At 35.9% G+C, this 17,760-nt stretch overlaps 1 protein-coding gene across 1 annotated transcript in view; it reads left to right on the forward strand.

Annotated features, from left to right (window-relative positions):
• The window catches only part of ENPEP (glutamyl aminopeptidase), a 106,244-nt gene that overhangs the window by 68,690 nt on the left and 19,794 nt on the right, over nucleotides 1-17,760 (forward strand). The window contains exons 11-13 of the mRNA XM_007191041.2: nucleotides 7,195-7,274; nucleotides 16,974-17,110; nucleotides 17,238-17,293. Of these exons, the coding sequence (XP_007191103.1) occupies nucleotides 7,195-7,274; nucleotides 16,974-17,110; nucleotides 17,238-17,293 (273 nt within the window). The remainder of the gene's footprint in view (nucleotides 1-7,194; nucleotides 7,275-16,973; nucleotides 17,111-17,237; nucleotides 17,294-17,760) is intronic.

The following is a 17,760-nucleotide window of genomic DNA, read 5'->3' on the forward strand; positions in this document are numbered from 1 at the left end:
TTAAAGGAACAATTGTAACCTATAGAAAGTCTAATAATAATAATTTTGCTTTATTATAATTTGACTGTTAAAGGGGGAACGAAAAAGAAAGTAGTATAAGTGAACTAAATCACCCTCTCTCATGGGTGGGTTAATAAATACTATCTAAAAAAATATAGAGGTATTTAGAGTTACAGTATTAGACATCAGAAGAACTAAAACCAGAAGCATTTAAAAGGGGCTGCTTCTGAGAGAGATGCTGGTCTGTGGAAAGGGTGTAGGAGACAGTGGCTTTTCAATAGTGGTTTTCCCAGTTTTTGATTAAGGATATTTTTATTTACAATGCATAAATGAAATTCTCCAAACATTTTAACAGCAATTACAAACTCAATCAATCAAATTATTTTGCATATATCATTTATAAGAAACTTCTAAACATCACCACTTAAAATTGTATTAAATTCCATTTATAATTTCAAATATAAACACCGAAAGACACAGTTTTATGAATCTAATTTCTAAACAGACTTTTCTATACATTTTTATGAATCTAACAAATTAAAATTCATAGATATAGTATATCAAATTTCTTGGGCATTCTCAAACACATTAAACCTTAACAACCAAAAAAGAAAAAAAAGAATCAAACCTTTAACTTTACAAAATCAGACTTTCCTAGTACATGAAAAGATGCTCAACATAACTAAATATCAAAGAAATGCAAATCAAAACTCCAATGAGGTATCACCTCACACCAGTCAGAATGACCAGCATCAAAAAGTCTACAAACAATAAAGGCCGGAGAGGGTGTGGAGAAAAGGGAAACTTCCTACACTGTTGGTGGGAATATAAATTGGTACAACCACTATGGAGAACAGTATGGAGGTTCCTTAAAAAACAAAAAATAGTACTACCATATGATCCAGCAATCCCACTCCTGGGCATATTCCAGAGAAAACCATAATTCAAAAAGATGCACACACCCCAATGTTCATTGCAGCAGTATTTACAATAGCCAAGACATGGAAGCAATCTAAATGTCCATCAACAGAGGAATGGATAAAGAAGATGTGGTACATGTATACAATGGAATATTACTCAGCCATAAAAAAGAACGAAATAATGCCATTTGCAGCAACATGGATGGACCTAGAGATTATCACACTAAGTGAAGTAAGTCAGAGAAAGACAAATACCACATGATATCACTCATGTGGAATCTAATTTAAAAAATGATATAAATAAACTTGTTTACAAAACAGAAACAAACTCACAGATTTCGAAAACAAACTTATGGTTACCAAAGGCGAAACATGCAGGGGAGGGATAAATTAGGAGTTTGGGATTAACATACACACACTACCATATATAAAATAGAAAACCAACAAGGGCCTACTATATAGCACAGGGAACTCTATTCAATATTCTGTAATAACCTATATGGGAAAAGAATCTGAAAAAAGAATGAATATATGTATATGTATAACTGAATCACTTTGCTGTACACCTGAAACTAACACAACATTGTAAATCAACTCTACTCCAATAAAATTAACAACAACAAAAAAACCTCACCCAAATCAGACTTTTATAGGCATTTAAACATGACTACTGAGTTAAGGTATTCTAAGAATGTCAGATAAAATTACAAATCCAATATGCCATTTCCTCTAATTTGCCAGATTTTTAAAACATACCAAATATTGTAAAAGCTGACAAAACACGTGCCACACAGCCAGTGATTTCAAAACTTATTACACTTGTATGAATACAACTTTTACAAAAGTATTAATAATATAGCCGTTTCTGTATAACTAACTAGTTATTTCTGTATACATTTCTGGGGTGCCAACCGCTCCCAAATGAAGAGAACAAAATCACAATCTCAGGACGCCCCCCCTAACCACTGGAGCTGGCCACAGGAAACTGGGTGTACCACTTTGGGGATGTCATCTCTGACCTTCATCACCCAGCTGAGCCCCCTCCTAGACAGGATCCTGGCTAAATGAGAGCAACACCTTGGTCCCCTGGACAACATTCCAATTTCACCCATGCCGATTTTAATTGTCTTTTAACTTCTTAATACGTGCTTTGGGTGGAGAGAATTTTGCACTCACCACACTCCAGGTGGCCTCTAATCTCCACTACCCGATTTCCACTGAAAAGACTCTTCACCCTCTTCCTTTTTTAATAGTCTCACTGACCTCATTTTACAGTCACATATATAAATCATCACAAGATCAATTATTCAGTAGCAATTAATATAACATGAGGAAGGAGAAATATAGTGTAGAAGGTGTCTCAGGAAGCGTTTAATAACTATAAACTGGTTCTTTTACAGTTATTGTTTTATGTTCTAGCAAATTAAATTGGCCCATTTTAATACTGCTAGAGCCTTTGGATATTAAAATTTTTTTAATATTTCTCTCTTGCGAAACAAGCTTCCATTTGGAAGTTTCACAGTAATTATTCTCTCCTGCCATGTGTCCACTGATATGCTGAGCCTGAATTAATTGTGGGACAGGAGATGTGGTGCAGTAGAAAGGACTACAGAAGACTTTGTTTCTTGAGGAAGTGATATTTAAACTGAGTAAATTGGTGTTGGGGGATGACTGTCGGGGTTTTCAAAACAGAAAATGCAACATATATGAAGGCTCTAAAGTTTAAAAGGAGCATTATACCTATAATATGCAATGCTTACTGAGCATTTACGAAGTAGCTGGCACTATTCTAAGTACTTTAGTGTATTTTATTATAACAGATAGAGAACTTTAGGCAGAAAAATTTTAAATAACTTATTCAAGGTTGCACAGAGTGTAAGTGATGGATCCTCGGTTTGAATGCAGGCAGTCTGGCTCCAAGAACTGGACAACAGAGAGGCACTGGGAAGACTGGTGGGAGATAAAGTTGGAGGGGAAGGCAGGGGACAGGCATGCAGACCATGTTAAAGATTTTGAACAAAAGAGTGTGCAAATTCAAGGATGTTAAGGAGAGAACTGGCAGGATCATGTTTACATTTTTCAAAGTTCCCCTCTGGCTGCACTATGGAGAACAGATCAGGTGGGACAAGAGTGGATGCAGGGAGACCAGTTAGGATGACATTGTAGCTAGTGACCCATGTGAGAAGTGGTGGAGTTGATGGGGCCTGCCCTAGGAGAATGGCCAGGCTGGGGCTGTGTGGCATATGTTCCAAAGATTGAGTTGAGCTAAAACTTCCAGTTAAAGAATAAACACTGTGCAGGGAATTGAATCGGATGAATTTGCAGAGAACAATCTCCTTTTAGAATATTGTTCTCATCTTGCTCTATATGGGTCATACCCGTATTTCTAGAGAACTGAAAAATCTTTATAGACCCACTTTATGATACGTACTACATGCAGCAGGTAACAGAACCTGTTTCCTGATTTCCAATTCAGGGCTTTGGGAACTGTTACACAAACAGCACACTCAGGTGTTTCCAAAAATTCAAATTGCCAAAAACTTTCTGTCCCAGGCATTGAGAATGAAGAACACTCAGAATTATTAAATTAGCTACTTCAAGAAACTGGTTGGCACCTGAACTGGAGAAGCCAGTGGTGCTCACCTTGTTGAAACCTGTTACCAGCCTCTCCTCCTGGAAACCTCAGACACTCAGCTCTCCCACAGCAAATGAAATTCAGAGAAACTGGATATCTTGCTGGAATGCAGGTTCTGAAAATTAATAGTTCACGCCAAAACAAAGGAAAATTTGAGGTCTTAGACCCAATGAAATCAGTCAGGGAGTGTCTGTATTTCCTTCTTTATCTTTATTTTGGAGAGGAAAGATTATGATGGAGAAAACTTCTTTGTTTTTCACTCTTTCCTCTTCATAATATATGAATGATTTGAAACTTAGATCTGACTTGTTATCAGGTGATAATTCAATTACATGAATCAACATAATTTCTGTGATCATTCTGTTAACCATAAACTGTTTTTTACAGTTACTGTTTTATGTTCTAGCAAATCAGATTGGCCATATTTAACACTGCTATTTAATAGTGTTTGCACATATAAAATTTAAAAAATATGTTTCTTTCTTGAGAAACAAACTTCCATTGGGAAAGCTTCACAGTAGTTGTTCCCTTCTCTCATTCATATCCAAGCCAGAGACACAGCCAACACTGCTTTAAACCTGTGGGGTTACATTTTTAAAGACTACTCCTGGGTTATAGATTCCTCTCCACACAAACAAAAAAATTTATTACCAAGGGAACTAAACATATCAACAGGTCTAAAATCACTTTTAAAGTTATAATAAATCTTTAAATTGTATTCATCAAGATTTAGAACATGGAACCATACTAACATTTACACTTTTCTCTAATTTTTTTTTAGTTTTAACCTTCAGAGACTTTAAAAAATTTTTAGATTCATAGATGCATGATTTTTAGTGATCATTTATCATAAAGTCAATCTACTTGTTCCCTTTTTTTAAAAAAAGTTACAAATTATATATGCATAGGAAAATAAACCTAGAAAAGACGGGCTATCCTCTTGAGAACATTTAAAAATTTGTAGTGGCTCTTGAACAAATAAGAGACAGAAAGATATTATATAGAAAATTATCATTCTTTATTTTTCCATTTTATTAAAAAGTTAGATCATAATATAATCTAATTATAGATTAGATTATATGGGACCTAACGCCCCCAGAAAGGAATTAGTTTTTTCTCCAACCCTAGTGTTCACCTGCTCTCTGTTCAGGTATATTCCTATCTGGTACACAATGTTAAGTTGTATTATAAATTAATGGCCTCTTCCCTTTTCTCACTGCTTAAATATTCCAATATTAGGGAATTCTTATTGACAAGAAACTTTTTATAATCTAAATGGCCCACACATTTGTAAGTTACTGTTTTACACTATGGCCTCAACCATCTCTTAGAAATGGGCCAGTTTCACATCTCCATCAGGGAGAGTTCTCTATGGGACAAGTTTACGTGTCTTTGGCAGTCCAGTGAATGTAAACCGGTGGAAGAATGGTAGTAGGTATGTCATGTTGGGGCAAAGTCAGTTTCCTTAGTGAAAATTAGATTGGCCATTTTTATACTGCCAGAAACTGTTATATTGTTAGATATTTTAAAAGTGAATTATACCTTTAAAAAATGAAATCTGATACTCTTGAATTTTAGAAAACATATAGGAAACTCTATCATTTCATTTATGTAATTTCTATTTCTTGACATTTTGTACTCTCCAATCTATAATTTTACTCAGATTAGATCCTGTAAGTGGTTCCAAAACTACAAAATTAGATAGCCTCAACCCTCCATCCTTTTTTGTCTTATGATGCTCTTACAGACCTCAGAGTAATATTTTTTACATGACCTTAGCAGTATATCTTATGCCTACTCTTAGGCACAGCCTAGTCCCAGAGACCGTGTCCTAGAGGGGATAGTGGAAATGTGAAATCCTAACTGCTCATATAGTGTATTGAGACACTCCGTACTCTGTTGTTTCAGTAGGGTTGGCATTGGGGAAAGGTGAGGAGGAATGAAATGTTAGTCTACATGGCAACACCACATCAGCAGAGCAGTGAAAGAGTGCAATCTCTAGGTAGAATGTGACTTTAAAAAAATGCTTCTTTGTCTATCTGTCGAGAAGCTCTGGCAATATTACTAGTCTATCTATACTACAGACAGACTTTACTAGACTACAAGTACTAGTCTAGTAAAGGGATCGTTCTTAGGTTGGCTTCGCTAAAATCAGACCCTGAAGTGATCATTCAAGTGAAAGTGACTCATTAGGAAGCCTAGGAAAGGCTGGTAGGGGGATTGGGAAGAGGGATATCAAGCAGCAAAGGTGCAACAACTAACAGGTTCTGTCCAGGGTGACTACCCTGCAGGGAAGTTCTAGAGACAGTGCTTCAGTGTGGTCCTGCAAATGGGGCAAAGAACATTTTCATGCCCATCCATCATTGGCTAAGGGCTGCATCCAAGGATGTAAACTTCCAGGATCTTCTAGCTTTCCTTGCTCAGGCAGCCAGAGGGCAGTCCTCTAACAGAGAGACCCAGGTGCTGGCTGTTGGCAGGGAAAGCACAATGGAATCCAGGGTGTACAAAAATGACAAAGAAATTCAAGGGGATCAGGGTGGAGCACTGACAATGTCTCCTATAGGATCCAAGAAACAATTTATGTGTTGGTTCTATGAAACTTACAGCCAAAAACATTCCACTGCAATAAACTCCTTCAAGAGAGCTAGTAAAAGTTCAATCTATAAAACATTTCACTAGTTAGACAACAAAGGATTACTTCTTTCATGTAGATGGCAAATATATATTCTCCCTGAATTACATAAATTTTATTATAACTTGAAAGGGAGAAATATCATTCCCCCATTCTCTGTTAGGGACTTGAACGATCACAGATGAAGAAAAACAAGGCCAACTTTGAGTTGAAACCTAAACCCAAGCACAGATTCATCCTTTCTCTAGATCTCCTGTGTTTTCTGACTGGTAAGATATGACATGAGAACAATCTAAAAGACATTTAAGACCTCTTTTATGAGATTTCAAGACTAAAATGTTAAGTATATATTGTGTCAAAGTACAAAGCTAACCTCCTCCCCCTGCTCCATGAGAAAATACTAAGAAGCTAAAAAGAACACGAAAACCCCCTGAAACATGCTTGCCTGGTGATTTTTCTTTGCAACACACTGGTTCACATGATTGTAAACAGGAGATATTTAAAGAGCATGAGAAGCTTTAAGGGATGATGGTGGTGGTGGTCATTTCAACATAATTTCTAAAAGGCGTTATTTCCTTCACAGCATTTTAATATTGTCTTCTGAATTCTAAACGTGTATTGTGTTCCTTGACAGAAACTAGAGCATATTAAAGTCTGTGCAAGTATGTATGTGAATGCTCAATTTTATATGTGTTATATTTATGCAATATCTTTATTCCAAAGCCTCAAGGCATTTTTACTGAAATAATCTTCTTCATCCTTAGCTAATTTTTTGGTACAAAGTTCCAAATTTTAGAGATTTATAAAAATTGAAAGCAATTACACAGCCTATCTTTACCACAAAAGAGTACTGTATTAACTGTATTAATTGTATACTATACACTGGACAATTGCTTATGAGGAAAATATGCTTGTCTATTGCTTTTTATGCTTGTCTGTTTTTACTTCGGAAATGTTTTTATTTATTAGTGATAAAAGTTAAAATTTTTCTTTTTAAAAAAATTTAGTTACACATGGAATATTCCAGTTAAATGGACTGAAAATAATGAATCAAGGATTACATTCTACAATAGGTCAGAAACAAGAGGTAAATATCATCAATTGATTTATTTCTTCTTTGAATTAATGTACTACATTAAATGAATATAAGTGTAAAGAAACAACAATACAGATGGAACTTATGATGTAAACTTCAGCGAAAAGAAACCTCTTAAATAATTAACTGGTGAGCCAAAATCCTTATCTATAATAATGAGAACTTTTTTACCTTAAGAAATTCTTTGTAATGATTTACCATGACTGGTACAATAATAAATACCCATATCCAAAGGAGAAGGGTCAGATACCCAACCACTGGAAGATCAATGTATCAATTTTCATCCTTTCTTTGCTCTCTTCCTTCTTTCCTCGCTTCTTTTTTTCCTTCCTACTTTGTTCCTTCTCTTTTCCTTTCTTCTTTTTAAATATCAGATAAGCCACCGAATTTCTTAGAATGTTATGTAACAAGCCTGATTTTTAAAATGCTGCCATTAAATTAGACCTATCATTTTTTCAACTAGCATGACATTAGAATCTTCAATGACTCCAAATCATTTTTTCTAAGCTGTCAAGTTGTCACCAGTAGCTCAAGGCACTACCTATATCTATATCCATCCATCTAACCATCTCCCTAAGCGAATGACTTGGCACTTGCCTGTGTCAAATTCAGCTGTGACTGTTCTGCTCACTTAAATCAACTAGAAATATATTTCTGTATTCTGTCTCCATTGATTTGACTTTTCCTTTCTTGAAAAATTTTAGAGTTACATAAAAACATGGGAGACCTTATCACATGTTCTCTACTACAGATCGCTGAAAAAATAATAAGACAGGTTTTAGCAACCATCCCAGAAGAATCTTGCCTTTTATACTTTTGCTATTGTGCTTGTTTTGTGTTTCAAAATCACTTCTTATCTAAGACAAATGAGACTCTTCTTCATCCCTTCCCATGAGGACTTGGTTTCAGAATAGCATTTGGCATGGACCTTCCCCCATGACTTCTCAGGGATAAAAGTAGATCACCTACCCTCTATTTACATATGCCTATTTGCTCCTGCAAGATATTCTAAAATAGCAATTAATTTCCTCTGGCAAGTAAGTTTTTACACTATTTCCAGTAGATTTTTTTTAAAAACAACTTTATTGAGATATAATTCACATACTAGGAAATTCCCCCATTTAAAGTGTGCAATCCAATGGTTTTTATTACATTCACAAACACTTGTAACCATCATCACAGTAAATTTTAGAGCATTTCAGTCACCTCAAAAAGAAACTCCATACCCTTTAGCTATCAACTCCTCTATTCTCCTATAACCCCAGCCCTAAGCAACCACTAATCTACTTTCTGTCTGCATAGATTTGGCTATTTTGGACATTTCATATAAATGGAACGATACATGCAGCATTTTGTGATAGCTTCTTTCACCTAACATAATGTTTTCAAGTTCATCCATGTCATAGCATGTATCAGTACTTCATTCTTTTTTATTGCCAAATTATATTCACATCATACTGATATTACCTTTTGTAATACCATATTGATATTACAAAGGTAGTATCATATTGATACTACCTTTTGTTTATCTGTTCATCAGTTGATGGGCATATGAATTGTTTCTGCCTTTTGGCTGTTATGAATAATATTGCTATAAACATTTGTGTACAAGGTTTTATGTGGCTCCGATATAGTTTTTTCAGCTTTGGGTTTTTACTTTTACTATAAATTATTTTGTGAGTGTTAATTTTTACTATAAACTCTACCAGCTTTGCTATAGTCGAGGTAAGACCCCTTTCTGTTGCCTTTACAACAAAACTTTCTTTTGGTCATTAGGCTAACCTTAACTGATGTAGTCAGCAATTTCTCTTGAATTCTTCTAGAATACCCAGATCAATGCCATTTTGTCTTAGCATTTTATATAGGATAATTTTGTGTTTGAGTACCAAGCTCTATCTTTTGTGAGCCGTCTTCTGACCATTTTCTTACTCAAGTACATTACTCAAGCCAAAGGAAAATGGAGAAGACAGAAAAAAAGTTTAAAAAATGTGCAATAGCACCGATAAAAGGCATAATGAGGCTAGGATTCCCTTGGGAGGTTTTCAGTGGATCTGGTTTAAATATTACTACATATTTTCCCCATTGGTCACCATTGGTTAACTGAGGGTTGGGGGAATGTCTGGGAAGCTGCTTGATTTGCTGTTTACAAATTTAAAAGCATGAGTAATTTATATACACTAACACAATGTACCTAGCATTTTCATGAAATGAGGTTTCCACAAAAGTAAATTTTCCAGATAACTAAAGCTTATTCAAGTGCTTGGTAAAATAGATTTCAGGAGTTAACAGTAAACATTCTTCTTGTATGTATTATGTACTTATTAGACAGACTATTTGAATAATGAATTAAATAATTAATTTCATTAATTAATTCTTTCAAACAAGTATTTACTGAGAACTAACTTAGGGGCCAAACACAGGGATAGGTATGGAGATAATGCTGGGGGGGGAAAAAACCCACAATCCTTACCTTGTGGTACTTACTGTCTAGGGAGGGTGTGGACAAGTCAGGCAAACATAATACCATGTCGTAAGGGCCTGGTGTGGTAACAGCCAAAGGCACTCGCAGGAGAAGCACCAGCGGAGATTTAGGGGTTGAGGAAAGTTACTAAAGAAAGGGACGTCTAGTCTGAGAGTTAGCGGCGGGGGCTAAAGGTAGAGTTTAAGTGGATGACAGGATTGACTGAGTGTAGACTGAAATAATGCTACAGACAGAAAATGCTAGTATGAAAGTGAGAAAGCAAAGGGCTCTTAGGGCAACCTCTATCCCTCTGTCATTACATTTAAGACATTTTTTGCTGTAACTATTGACTTTATCTGTCTCTCCCCTCTCTGTAGAATATTCCTTGAGAAATGGAGCTTATTTTTTGTTGTTGTGGGGTTGTTCTATATCTCCAGCAGGTACCTAGTAACTGTTTATTGAATGAATGAATGAATGAAGTGGCTCTAATGTTCACAGAGCTCTGATGACAAACCTATCTTTATCTGCAACTTCAGAATCATGACTGGTCACTTAGCCAGAAGCAAACTAGACATCTCTTCCTACTTCAAAGTGTCTGCTCCATTTTTAGGCTATGCAATAAGTTCCTGTTTCCTGTTTGGGGACATCTTCAGCTCTCAGCTCAGAGCACAGATGACAACATGTCCTGAGTGTACTGAATGGGCAATCAGCTCAGGTTACCAGCCCCACCTCCCTCTTCTCGGTTTCTTTGGTGATTCATCAGTTAGAAATTTCCCAGGCAAGAGTGGGACTTCCCCTAAGGTCGTTTATTTACAGTTGTGTCACACACGATATTTTAAACATGAAAACAATTAAACAGGTACTTTATAACAAAAGAAGAGGATCTCCACCTCAGATGCTTCTCTGGCTATTCTAACCTACCCTGAATAATCTCTCCTCTCATTGTTGAGAGTATATTTTATGCTATTAGTTTCATCAATCCTTATTCTTAGTATTATTCCTTAGATTTTAAGCAGCAGCATGGTTATTTAAGATTCATATGCTTTGTCTTTTCTTTTTAAAGTGAATTATAAGCTCTTTGAAGATACGAGTTACACATCATACTCCTTGTCTCCTGCTCCCCTATTCCCAACAAGGTTCTGTGTGTATCCTAAGAGTTACTAAGAGTTCAGGAAGTCCTTGCTTAATGAAGGTTTGTTTGCCTGCAGACTGCTGTGCTTCTAGAGGCTGACTGTGTATAGTAATGCCTCTATCTTTAGCATCAGCTACTATTTTGGCTATTGTCAGTGCATCTACATTTAGTAGTATACCACCTTTTTGTTTTTAATCTGCTGCTTTCTAACATTTAGAAGACTTGTAGATTATCACATGATATCAGGCAACCAATCTTGCTAAAACATAGTATTTAAAAATAGGGATTTGGGACTTCGCCGGTGGCACAGTGGTTAAGAATCTGCCTGCCAATGCAGGGGACATGGGTTCAATTCCTGCTCCGGGAAGATCCCACATGCTGCAGAGCAACTAAGCCCGTGCGCCACAACTACTGAGCCTGCGCTCTAGAGCCCGCAAGCCACAACTACTGGAGCTGGCACGCCTAGAGCCTGTGATCCGCAACAAAGAGAAGCCACCGCAATGAGAAGGCTGTGCACTGCAATGAAGAGTAGTAGCCCCCAGTCGCCGCAAATAGAGAAAGCCCATGCGCTGCAACGAAGACCCAACACAGCCAAAAAATAAATTCATTAATTAAAAAGATAAAAAAATTTTTAATTGCTTTAAAAAATATTTATAAAAAAATAAATAAATAAAAATAAAATTAAAATAGGGATTCATAAGCACATAGGGTCTAAAAGATAGTTTAGGGCATAGGAGGTGGAATAGATTTTGTGATGACTGTTTTCATAACTCTTTCAGATTGAGGATGCATTCTGGATGGTTTAGATAACCAAATTCTGACTATCATATAAATAAGATATTACTAAAATTTGATGGTAGTTATATTTAAATATTTCATATCAAAATAATGATAGGCATATATTTTTTAATTTAATGGCAAATAGGGCGGGGGAGAGAGAGAGAGAAACTTTCTTCATTCCTCCAAACTGAGCCTCATGGAATGTTTGAATTTTGATTGAATCATTATGGATTCCATTTTGCAGATTCAGAAGCTCAGTTTGTTTAATCCAGCCCTGGTCAACCAAGTCTCAGAAATCTTATTCATGTGAACCATACACATAAGAATGCTAATTTGTTAATTTACACAAATAAAAACATACTGGCCAAGGTGAAACAGAATATTCACTTCAGCTAATTAGATATCTCTTCCAGGAAGAAAATTTACTTAATAAGGGTAAATAGAGAGTTGGGGTATATTAATTATTTTAAAGATGTCATAAGATGTGATTGTTTTGTATATATACTGCATTAACTAGGGGAGTCTAATTATTGCATTGAGAGGCTATCAGGAGTGGCTTCATGCAATAAAAACTTCTTATTCATGCAACACTCCAATGCAGGTGTTCCTGACCTACCATCTCTCCTAGGTAGCTCACTCTCAGATAATGACTTAGAATTCCTGGCTTTTTCTTTCTCATGGCTCCACCTCCTCCCTCCCCTCGACCCAATCTTGGACTTCTCTGCTGGATCTTTTTTTCTTTTTTTTTTTTTTTTAACTTTTTATTTTATATTGGATTATAGCCGATTAACAATGTTGCAATAGTTTCAGGTGCACAGCAAAGTAATTCAGCCATACATATACATGTATCCATTCTCCCCCAGACTCCCCTCCCATCCAGGCTGCCACATAACATTGAGCAGAGTTCCCTGTGCTTTATAGTAGGTCCTTGTTGGTTATCCTTTTTAAATAATTCTCTGCTGAATCTTTTGCATCTGATCAGAATTCAGAGGAAGATAATGGAGGGACCAGACCTAGAAATGCATCTATTATTTCTCCCCACACTTTATGTCTCGGTGTCAATCATATGTTGCCACCTAACTGCAAGGGAGGCTAATAAATATAGTCTAGCTGTGTACCCAGGAGGAAAAGGGAACAGTATGGTAAACAACCAACAGGTTTCTCCATATACACTGTTCTCTATAAGAGCAGATCTGTCAAACGATCTGGAACACATGTACCAGCTAAGTTGGGCACCTGCTTTCCTAGGCAGACTAGGGACATATCAACAGATCTTAACTATCCAACTCTCCTTTGCAATTATTTCTTCGCAATCACCAAAACCATTGCCTATGATAATCCTTCATCACGATAGTCAGACTGCATTTTTTCCCGATTCCTACTTATTATACATTACATATTAATCCTACATCTTTCTTTTCAGGGAGATTTTCTAGGCTACTTGCTGAGATTTAGATGGGACTCCATAATTATTACTAACACAATCATTAATATCTCCTTGAATAAGTAATTTGTTGAAAACATTGTCACAAATGGATAAACAATCCATTTTTACAATGGATCACGTTAGTCTTCGTTTCAGAGATTGAACTTTTCTTCCTTGACCCCAAATTCTTTTTTTTTTAACTGTAACTAGTCAGAATACTAGTGGAAGTTTTTAAAGATATTTTTGATGTGGGACATTTTTAAAGTCTTTATTGAATTTGTTATTGTTATTATTTCTGTTTTATGTGTTGGTTTTTTGGCCACAAGGCATGTGGGATCTTAGCTCCCTGACCAGGGATCGAACCCGCACCCCCTGCATTGGAAGGTGAAGTCTTAACCACTGGACTGCCAGGGAAGTCCCCCCCAAATTCTGATAGTGCGTCCTACTTGAAATTTTTAGGTCCCCAAATATAATTTGTAATTATTCAAAAAATACTACTCTTGTGTATTTCAGCTGTTTTACTACTAACTGATACACAAATTTAATAAGATAAACTGTCATTTTACACAGAAAAATAACTTGCCTAAAGGATCGATGCAACACAGTATTTATGTCACCAAAGAAAAATGTTTCCTTCTCTAGAAATTTCAGGCTGTCACAAGCTGTCTAGTTGACTGAAGCTTGTTATAATTATTTATATAACATAGTCTATTAGAGAACTATTATGCATGCTATGTTATTGAAATCTGAGTTGAAACTAGCCTCTGGATGAAATTTTGAAAAGATAATTATCAGACAAATAATAGAAGGAAAAAATTTTTCTAGAAAGAGCCCCTACCCAGAAAGAATTCGTTCACTACTTTTATGTGTAAAACTAGCAAGAAATAGCACAAAACAATTTATAAACTGAATGATAGAGTACTATGTGGCCATTAAATTTAAATCTTCATATATAGAAAATGAAATTGCAAAGTGCTTACAATATAATTTCAAATGAAAAGGATTAATAATAATAAACACATTAAGGTTCCATTATGTGTATTGTGTGTTCGTATGTACATATATATGGAAGATACATACACGCACACAAGATAAAAACATGTCAACTGGTGGTGGGTAATTTCTGTATTCTTCATTATACTCTTTTTGTATTTTCCAAATACATATTTGGAGCCTAAAGAACACATACTACTGTTATAATCAGAAAATTCTTAATAGTAATTGGAGAAACAGAATGAAACATACACCCTTACTTCTATGCACCACCTGGAATAGGCATCAATATTTTAGTCCTATTTACTTCATTATGTAACTGAACAACCCAACAGTATTTTGTTGTTGACAACTGTTCCAAGAGTAGCATGAACTTGGAAAGTCTGGTAACTACTGACTTCCTGGATCTCAGCTTCCTCATCTATAAAGTGAGAAAAATCACTGTAACTCTAGACAGGCTTAACTAGGTGTACATAAAGCACACTAAAATACTGCAGTATTTGGATGGATTGCCAGGAGCTTCTCAATGTTATTTATATTTGCTTTGCTATTTATACAACTGGCGGCATATCCCCTTTCATAATAATGGGGATAGCTACCATCTGTTGGACACATAACTATGTGACCAACACTCTACCTATGTTATTTTATTTAATCTTCACAACAGCCCTGTGAGGGAGTTTTATCCCTACTTCCCTCATGATGAACTGAGACACAGAGAGGTCAAGGGATTTGGCCAAGATCACACAGCTAGTAAGTCATAGAGCAATGATTTTATCCTCAGTCTCTCAGACTGGAAAGTTCATGCTCTTTCTCCTATAACATATGGCTCTGTGCTTAAGCAAGAGGCTCTCCTCCTGATACAAACATTCAAAGTGTATGGCTGCCAAAAGATTAGCTTCCTTTCAACAACCTGTCCATGGGAGAATGACAAAGAAGATAAATACTACATGAGTGAGGTAAAGGTTTACAATTTGTCAAGAACCTACTCTGAACGTTCCTAAAGAAACTTATTGTCTTGTTGAAGAGTTTACTTATATATTACAGAAAACTACTGTGTCCTGGATATCTTCCAAACCTTGTGAATGCTTCCAAAATTTAAATCATCTTTCCTCCCAAACTGACTCATCGTCCCCTATTCTGTAAGGGCAACACCATTATTCATCCAATCATGCAAGCTATTTTTCCCTCCTCTAACTGTCCTCATCAACTCAGAAAAAGGACGGTGTTCATTTTACCAGTGATGTGTCTCTTGAACACATCACCTATTTTCATCATCTCCACATTAGTGTAAGCCCTCATTCTCTCTTGCCCTAGATTATTACAGTAGACTCTAGAATCTCCTTCCAATATCTCCTTCCCATACCACCACCAAAATTATCTTTCTATAAACAGGCTGGAGCATATTATTTCCCTGCTTAAAAATCTCCTCTATTCTTACCATCTCTCAGAAGATGGACTTTTTGGGTTTCCCTGGTGGTGCAGTGGTTAAGAATCTGCCTGCCAATTCAGGGGACACAGGTTCGAGCCCTGCTCCAGGAAGATCCCACATGCCGCGGAGCAACTAAGCCCGTGAGCCACAACTACTGAGCCCACGTGCCACAACTACTGAAGCCCATGTGCCTAGAGCCCATGCTCTGCAACAAGAGAAGCCATCGCAATGAGAAGCCCGCGCACCGCAAAGAAGAGTGGCCCCCGCTCACCACAACTAGAGAAAGCCCGTACGCAGCAACAAAAGACCTAGAGAAAGCCCGTATGCAGCAACAAAAGACCCAACGCAGCCAAAATAAATATAAATAAATAATTTTTTTAAAAAAGAAGAAAAAAAAAAGAAGATGGACTTCTTAACACAGCTCGTGGCTCTTCACACTGAGGCCTCACTTTTACTTCCAACCTCATCTTCTATTTTCCAATATCACATCCCACATTATCACTACGTTAAACCATTTGAAATTATTTAAATATACTAAGTATTCCCACATCATTATTTAAATTGCATATTGTCCACACAAACAAAAGAGTATATAAGTATAAAAGTACAGGATGCTAACAAACACTGGTCATGTCAGAGCATAACTATTATTTTAAGTGAATAGTTTTTACTTAAAACATAAGTCTTTGTTCCTCAATGTTGAACTTCCAAAATCTATATCCTAGATCCCTATGTAAATTCTGAATGCTACTTCAGAAAGTTAATTTGGTAAATCCACTGATGAAAAAACATTGATGTAATCAACTGAAATAAGGAAGCAGAAGACTTTACAAAGATAAATAAAATTGGGAGAACGAGCATGAAATGGACTACAAAATCAAGAATGTTGTATTTGGATTTTAGTCCTATTGCAAGCCTTCTTGACATTTTAAGAGCATTACTGACCCTCAAATCATTGCTCTGCTTAGCAATCACCATTTCCATCAATTTGAATGTTGATTTTAATAAACAAAGTATTCTTTTAAATGTTTACATTTTTATCCCCTCCCCAGGCTGCCCCAGTGAATATTCTTTGTGTAGTTAATCTATCATGATTAATAAGAATATATGGATTACCCCCAAAGGGCATGGACTTCTCTGTCTTTAAGCATTGTTTTACTTATTGAAGGATTGACAAGCACAGAATTATTTCACCCATATGACAAGCTTCTGCCAGTAAGAAATAATAATAAGTCACAAATTACAGGACACTTATTTACATTACTTATTTCTTTTTCAGCTCACGCACTACAATGACATGTTAAAGTTAGGCAACTAAATAAGAATTAGGCTTTGGGGCTTTGGATCCAAATCAAACTTGACTCCTTGAGCTAATATTTCTTTTCTTTTTACCCTCTGGGTCTAATTTCTCTGTGTTTACAGTACGTGCAAACATGTTTCTCATTAGTGTTTATTTACTACCACAGGAATCACTTTGAACTCTCCTAATCCTAGTGGAAACACTTTTCTCAAAATAAACCCAGACCATATTGGGTTTTATCGTGTGAATTATGAAGTATCAACTTGGGAATGGATAGCTACCAATCTTTCCCTCAACCACAAGGTAAGAATAGCAATGGTTGTGAATTGTTTTCTTTTTGTTCTAAGAACAGCATCATAATGACATTAATTTTTCAACACGTTTTGTTTTAAGATTCATGTTTCTTACCTTTTTTTCTTTCTCTTCCCAGTACTTTTCTTCTGCTGATCGTGCAAGTCTTATTGATGACGCTTTTGCCTTGGCAAGGTGGGTTTTGGAATGAGATTCAATCGTTTAAAATACTGTGGATCTTGTCATAAATCTTTTTTAAAATGAATTACCACAAAGTACTAATTTATAGTTTAAAATATCCGAAGCCACTATTTACGACATTATTTTTTCATAACTTTTTTTTAAACTAATCTGAGCCTTATAGCTAAAATATTGATATCAACTTTTAACATACACAAAAACTCACCTACCCTATTGACTTTAGGTAGGGTTTGTCTAATCAGAGTCCTTGAGCTAATTAGCAGTGACACTTGCAAATGCGCAAAAGTGTACTGTCATAATTTGATTTATTAAAAAGACAAACAGTGTGTCACTAACTCATCTCTGTGAGCCCAAGCCCATTGTAAGATTTTATGGTTAGAGTTGTCAAATCTTATTCAGGTCACTGGGGTAAGAAGTATGAGACATGGTGCCTTAGGATTGAATCAAGGTACTGTTTAGGA

The sequence above is a fragment of the Balaenoptera acutorostrata genome, chromosome 5 (genome assembly GCF_949987535.1).
Source record: "Balaenoptera acutorostrata chromosome 5, mBalAcu1.1, whole genome shotgun sequence".
NCBI lineage: Eukaryota > Metazoa > Chordata > Mammalia > Artiodactyla > Balaenopteridae > Balaenoptera > Balaenoptera acutorostrata.